Here is an 8887-nt window from a genome sequence, read left to right as displayed (position 1 = left end):
AGAAACTGTTCCCATTGGTAGAAGGGTCAAGAACCAGAGGACATAGATTTAAGGTGATCGGCAAAAGAGCAAAGGTGACATGAGGGAAATCTTTTTTACACAGCGAGTGGTTATGATCTGGAATGCACTGCCCGAGGGGGTGGTGGAGGCAGATTCAATCATGGCCTTCAAAAGGGAACTGGATAAATACTTGAAAGGAAAAAATTTGCAGGGCTACGAGGATAGGGCAGGGGAGTGGGACGAGCTGGATTGCATTGCATAGAGCCGGCGTGGACTCGATGGGCCGAATGGCCTCTTTTCGTGCTGTAACCTTTCTATGATTCTATGATTCATCCATTCACTGTGTATAAGTCGTGTACACATATCCATCCATTCACTGGCCATTTCCAGTGTACGTTTCCTGAATGTAGACTGTGTATACTCACTGACTCCCTTTCCTGGACCAGTGATGTACGTGGGGACATGGTTGTTGTGTTGGATGAATGGGTGTCGAACTGGAGGCAGGCAGCCTGTGCGTTGCCGTCCTGATCCATCTTCCCCTTCAGCCAGAATGTTTCAATCTCCACATTCCCCTGCACAGAGGCAACAAAACAGAAGTCAGAGAGGAACTCGAAGAACTAACGGTGAAGGCAGAGTGCTCTCAACCTGTGCCCAAACTCAGCACAGCACACTGACCCAACACACTGACCCAACACACTGACCCAACACACTGACCCAACACACTCACCCAACACACTGACCCAACACACTGACCCAACACACTGACCCAACACACTCACCCAACACACTGACCCAACACACTGACCCAACACACTGACCCAACACACTGACCCAACACACTGACCCAACACACTGACCCAACACACTGACCCAACACACTGACCCAGCACACTGACCCAGCACACTGACCCAACACACTGACCCAACACACTGACTCAACACACTGACCCAACACACTGACCCAACACACTGACCCAACACACTGACCCAGCACACTGACCCAACACACTGACCCAACACACTGACCCAGCACACTGACCCAACACACTGACCCAACACACTGACTCAACACACTGACCCAACACACTGACCCAACACACTGACCCAGCACACTGACCCAACACACTGACCCAACACACTGACTCAACACACTGACCCAACACACTGACCCAACACACTGACCCAACACACTGACCCAACACACTGACCCAGCACACTGACCCAACACACTGACCCAACACACTGACCCAACACACTGACCCAACACACTGACCCAACACACTGACCCAACACACTGACCCAACACACTCAAACAACACACTCACCCAACACACTGACCCAACACACTGACCCAACACACTGACCCAGCACACTGACCCAACACACTGACCCAGCACACTGACCCAACACACTGACCCAACACACTGACTCAACACACTCACCCAACACACTGACCCAACACACTGACCCAACACACTGACCCAGCACACTGACCCAGCACACTGACCCAACACACTGACCCAACACACTCACCCAACACACTGACCCAACACACTGACCCAACACACTCACCCAACACACTCAAACAACACACTCACCCAACACACTGAACCAGCACACTGACCCAGCACACTGACCCAACACACTGACCCAACACACTCACCCAACACACTGACCCAGCACACTGACCCAACACACTGACCCAACACACTGACCCAACACACTCAAACAACACACTCACCCAACACACTGACCCAGCACACTGACCCAGCACACTGACCCAACACACTGACCCAACACACTGACCCAACACACTGACCCAACACACTGACCCAGCACACTGACCCAACACACTGACCCAGCACACTCAAACAACACACTCACCCAACACACTGAACCAGCACACTCACCCAACACACTCACCCAACACACTCACCCAACACACTGACCCAACACACTGACCCAACACACTGACCCAGCACACTGACCCAACACACTGACCCAACACACTCACCCAACACACTGACCCAGCACACTGACCCAACACACTGACCCAACACACTGACCCAACACACTGACCCAACACACTGACCCAGCACACTGACCCAACACACTGACCCAGCACACTCAAACAACACACTCACCCAACACACTGAACCAGCACACTCACCCAACACACTCACCCAACACACTGACCCAGCACACTGACCCAACACACTGACCCAACACACTGACCCAACACACTGACCCAGCACACTCACCCAACACACTGAACCAGCACACTCACCCAACACACTCACCCAACACACTGACCCAGCACACTCACCCAACACACTGACCCAACACACTGACCCAACACACTCACCCAACACACTGAACCAGCACACTGACCCAACACACTTACCCAACACACTGACCCAACACACTGACCCAACACACTGACCCAGCACACTGACCCAACACACTGACCCAACACACTGACCCAACACACTGACCCAACACACTGACCCAACACACTGACCCAACACACTGACCCAGCACACTCACCCAACACACTGACCCAGCACACTGACCCAAAACACTCACCCAGCACACTCACCCAGCACACTGACCCAACACACTGACCCAACACACTGACCCAACACACTGACCCAACACACTGACCCAACACACTGACCCAACACACTGACCCAACACACTCACCCAACACACTGACCCAACACACTGACCCAACACACTGACCCAACACACTGACCCAGCACACTCACCCAGCACACTCACCCAGCACACTCACCCAGCACACTGACCCAACACACTGACCCAACACACTGACCCAACACACTGACCCAGCACACTGACCCAACACACTGACCCAACACACTCACCCAACACACTGACCCAACACACTGACCCAACACACTCACCCAACACACTGACCCAACACACTCAAACAACACACTCACCCAACACACTGAACCAGCACACTGACCCAACACACTGAACCAGCACACAGACCCAGCACACTCAAACAACACACTCACCCAACACACTGAACCAGCACACTGAACCAACACACTGACCCAACACACTGACCCAACACACTCACCCAACACACTGACCCAGCACACTGACCCAGCACACTCACCCAGCACACTGACCCGACACACTGACCCGACACACTGACCCGACACACTGACCCAACACACTGACCCAGCACACTGACCCAACACACTGACCCAGCACAATCACCCAGCACACTGACCCAGCACACTGACCCAGCACAATGACCCAACACACTGACCCGACACACTGACCCAGCACACTGACCCAGCACACTGACCCAGCACACTGACCCGACACACTGACCCAGCACACTGACCCAGCACACTGACCCAGCACACTCACCCAGCACACTGACCCAGCACACTGACCCAGCACACTGACCCGACACACTGACCCGACACACTGACCCAACACACTGACCCAACACACTGACCCAGCACACTGACCCAACACACTGACCCGACACACTGACCCAACACACTGACCCAGCACACTGACCCAGCACACTGACCCAGCACACTGACCCGACACACTGACCCAACACACTGACCCAACACACTGACCCAGCACACTGACCCAACACACTGACCCGACACACTGACCCAACACACTGACCCAGCACACTGACCCAGCACACTGACCCAACACACTGACCCAACACACTGACCCAACACACTGACCCAACACACTGACCCAGCACACTCACCCAGCACACTGACCCAGCACACTGACCCAACACACTGACCCAGCACACTGACCCAGCACACTGACCCAGCACACTGACCCAACACACTGACCCGACACACTGACCCAACACACTGACCCAACACACTGACCCAACACACTGACCCAGCACACTGACCCAGCACACTGACCCGACACACTGACCCAACACACTGACCCAGCACACTGACCCAGCACACTGACCCAGCACACTGACCCGACACACTGACCCAACACACTGACCCAGCACACTGACCCAGCACACTCACCCAGCACACTGACCCAACACACTGACCCAACACACTGACCCAACACACTGACCCAGCACACTCACCCAGCACACTGACCCAGCACACTGACCCAACACACTGACCCAGCACACTGACCCAGCACACTGACCCAGCACACTGACCCAGCACACTGACCCAACACACTCACCCAGCACACTGACCCAGCACACTGACCCAGCACACTGACCCAACACACTGACCCAGCACACTGACCCAGCACACTGACCCAACACACTCACCCAGCACACTGACCCAGCACACTGACCCAACACACTGACCCAACACACTGACTCAGCACACTGACCCAGCACACTGACCCAGCACACTGACCCAGCACACTGACCCAGCACACTGACCCAACACACTGACCCAGCACACTCACCCAACACACTCACCCAGCACACTGACCCAACACACTCACCCAGCACACTGACCCAACACACTGACCCAACACACTGACCCGACACACTGACCCAAAACACTGACCCAGCACACTGACCCAGCACACTCACCCAACACACTCACCCAGCACACTGACCCAACACACTGACCCAGCACACTGACCCAGCACACTCACCCAACACACTGACCAAGCACACTCACCCAGCACACTCACCCAGCACACTGACCAAGCACACTCACCCAACACACTGACCAAGCACACTGACCCAACACACTCACCCAGCACACTGACCCAGCACACTCACCCAACACACTGACCCAGCACACTGACCCAGCACACTCACCCAACACACTGACCCAGCACACTGACCCAACACACTCACCCAGCACACTGACCCAGCACACTCACCCAACACACTGACCAAGCACACTCACCCAACACACTGACCAAGCACACTGACCCAGCACACTCACCCAACACACTGACCAAGCACACTCACCCAACACACTGACCAAGCACACTCACCCAACACACTGACCAAGCACACTCACCCAACACACTGACCCAGCACACTCACCCAGCACACTCACCCAACACACTGACCAAGCACACTCACCCAACACACTGACCAAGCACACGCACCCAGCACACTGACCAAACACACTGACCCAGCACACTGACCCAACACACTGACCCAAATCACTCACCCAGCACACTGACCCAGCACACTGACCCAACACACTGACCCAGCACACTGACACAAATCACTCAGCCAGCACACTGACCCAGCACACTGACCCAGCACACTGACCCAACACACTGACCCAGCACACTCACCCAGCACACTGACCCAGCACACTGACCCAGCACACTCACCCAGCACACTGACCCAGCACACTGACCCAACACACTGACCCAGCACACTCACCCAGCACACTCACCCAGCACACTGACCCAGCACACTGACCCAGCACACTGACCCAGCACACTGACCCAACACACTGACCCAGCACACTGACACAAATCACTCAGCCAGCACACTGACCCAGCACACTGACCCAGCACACTCACCCAACACACTGACCCAGCACACTGACCCAGCACACTCACCCAGCACACTGACCCAGCACACTCACCCAAATCACTCACCCAGCACACTGACCCAGCACACTCACCCAACACACTGACCCAGCACACTGACCCAACACACTCACCCAGCACACTGACCCAGCACACTCACCCAAATCACTCACCCAGCACACTGACCCAGCACACTGACCCAGCACACTCACCCAGCACACTGACCCAGCACACTGACCCAGCACACTGACCCAACACACTCACCCAGCACACTGACCCAGCACACTCACCCAGCACACTGACCCAACACACTGAACCGCACACTGACCCAACACAACACACTGACTCAGCACACTGACCCAACACTCTGACCCAACACACTGACCCAACACACTGACCCAGCACACTGACACAACACACTGACCCAGCACACTGACCCAACACACTCACCGAACACACTGACCCAACACACTGACCCAACACACTGACCCAGCACAGTGACCCAACACACTGACTCAGCACACTGACCCAACACACTCACCGAACACACTGACCCAGCACACTGACCCAACACACTCACCCAACACACTGACCCAACACACTGACCCAGCACACTGACCCAGCACACTGACCCAACACACTGACCCAACACACTGACCCAACACACTCACCCAACACACTGACCCAGCACACTGACCCAGCACACTGACCCAGCACACTGACCCAACACACTCACCCAACACACTGACCCAGCACACTGACCCAGTACACTCACCCAACACACTGACCCAACACAGTGACCCAGCACACTGACCCAGCACACTGACACAGCACACTGACCCAACACACTGACCCAACACACTGACCCAACACACTGACCCAGCACACTGACCCAGCACACTGACCCAGCACACTGACCCAACACACTGAACCAGCACACTGACCCAGCACACTCACCCAACACACTGACCCAACACACTGACCCAGCACACTGACCCAGCACACAGACACAGCACACTGACCCAACACACTGACCCAACACACTGACCCAACACACTGACCCAGCACACTGACCCAGCACACTGACCCAACACACTGAACCAGCACACTGACCCAGCACACTCACCCAACACACTCACCCAACACACTGACCCAACACACTGACCCAGCACACTGACCCAGCACACAGACACAGCACACTGACCCAACACACTGACCCAACACACTGACCCAACACACTCACCCAACACACTGACCCAACACACTGACCCAGCACACTGACCCAGCACACAGACACAGCACACTGACCCAACACACTGACCCAACACACTGACCCAGCACACTCACCCAACACACTGACCCAGCACACTCACCCAGCACACTGACCAAGCACACTCACCCAGCACACTCACCCAACACACTGACCAAGCACACTCACCCAGCACACGCACCCAGCACACTGACCAAACACACTGACCCATCACACTCAGGCAGCACACTGACCCAGCACACTGACCCAGCACACTGACCCAAATCACTCACCCAGCACACTGACCCAGCACACTGACCCAACACACTGACCCAGCACACTGACACAAATCACTCAGCCAGCACACTGACCCAGCACACTGACCCAGCACACTGACCCAACACACTGACCCAGCACACTCACCCAGCACACTGACCCAGCACACTGACCCAGCACACTCAGCCAGCACACTGACCCAGCACACTGACCCAACACACTGACCCAGCACACTCACCCAGCACACTCACCCAGCACACTGACCCAGCACACTGACCCAGCACACTGACCCAGCACACTGACACAAATCACTCAGCCAGCACACTGACCCAGCACACTGACCCAGCACACTCACCCAACACACTGACCCAGCACACTCACCCAGCACACTCACCCAGCACACTGACCCAGCACACTGACCCAGCACACTCACCCAGCACACTGACCCAGCACACTCACCCAAATCACTCACCCAGCACACTGACCCAACACACTGACCCAACACACTGACCCAGCACACTGACCCAACACACTGACCCAGCACACTGACCCAACACACTCACCCAGCACACTCACCCAGCACACTGACCCAGCACACTGACCCAACACACTGACTCAACACACTGACCCAGCACACTGACCCAACACACTGACCCAACACACTGACCCAACACACTCACCCAGCACACTGACCCAGCACACTGACCCAGCACACTCACCCAGCACACTGACCCAACACACTGACCCAACACACTGACCCAGCACACTGACCCAACACACTGACCCAGCACACTGACCCAACACACTGACCCAACACACTGACCCAGCACACTGACCCAACACACTGACCCAACACACTGACCCAGCACACTGACCCAACACACTGACCCAGCACACTCACCCAACACACTGACCCAGCACACTGACCCAACACACTGACCCAGCACACTGACCCAACACACTGACCCAACACACTGACCCAGCACACTGACCCAACACACTGACCCAACACACTGACCCAACACACTCACCCAGCACACTGACCCAGCACACTGACCCAGCACACTCACCCAGCACACTGACCCAGCACACTGACCCAACACACTGACCCAGCACACTGACCCAACACACTCACCCAGCACACTGACCCAACACACTGACCCAACACACTGACCCAACACACTCACCCAGCACACTGACCCAGCACACTGACCCAGCACACTCACCCAGCACACTGACCCAGCACACTGACCCAGCACACTGACCCAACACACTCACCCAGCACACTGACCCAGCACACTGACCCAACACACTCACCCAGCACACTGACCCAACACACTCACCCAGCACACTGACCCAGCACACTCACCCAGCACACTGACCCAACACACTGAACCAGCACACTGACCCAGCACACTGACCCAACACTCTGACCCAACACACTGACCCAACACACTGACCCAGCACACTGACACAACACACTGACCCAGCACACTGACCCAACACACTCACCGAACACACTGACCCAACACACTGACCCAACACACTGACCCAGCACAGTGACCCAACACACTGACTCAGCACACTGACCCAACACACTCACCGAACACACTGACCCAGCACACTGACCCAACACACTCACCCAACACACTGACCCAGCACACTGACCCAGTACACTCACCCAACACACTGACCCAACACACTCACCCAACACACTGACCCAACACACTGACCCAACACACTGACCCAACACACTCACCCAACACACTGACCCAACACACTGACCCAACACACTCACCCAAC

General features: G+C 56.1%; 1 protein-coding gene across 1 annotated transcript in view; it reads right to left on the bottom strand.

Moving 5' to 3' along the window:
• Positions 1-425: 425 nt before the first annotated feature.
• LOC137311236 (soluble guanylate cyclase 88E-like) overlaps positions 426-8887 on the bottom strand; it is a gene marked incomplete at both ends in the record, with an annotated part of 310114 nt that continues 301652 nt past the window's right edge. Inside the window, one exon of the mRNA XM_067978554.1 lies at positions 426-572. Coding sequence (XP_067834655.1) covers positions 426-572 — 147 coding nt within the window. The remainder of the gene's footprint in view (positions 573-8887) is intronic.

The sequence above is a fragment of the Heptranchias perlo genome, unplaced genomic scaffold, assembly GCF_035084215.1.
Source record: "Heptranchias perlo isolate sHepPer1 unplaced genomic scaffold, sHepPer1.hap1 HAP1_SCAFFOLD_314, whole genome shotgun sequence".
Lineage (NCBI taxonomy): Eukaryota > Metazoa > Chordata > Chondrichthyes > Hexanchiformes > Hexanchidae > Heptranchias > Heptranchias perlo.
This window is presented reverse-complemented; position numbering and strand designations above follow the sequence as displayed.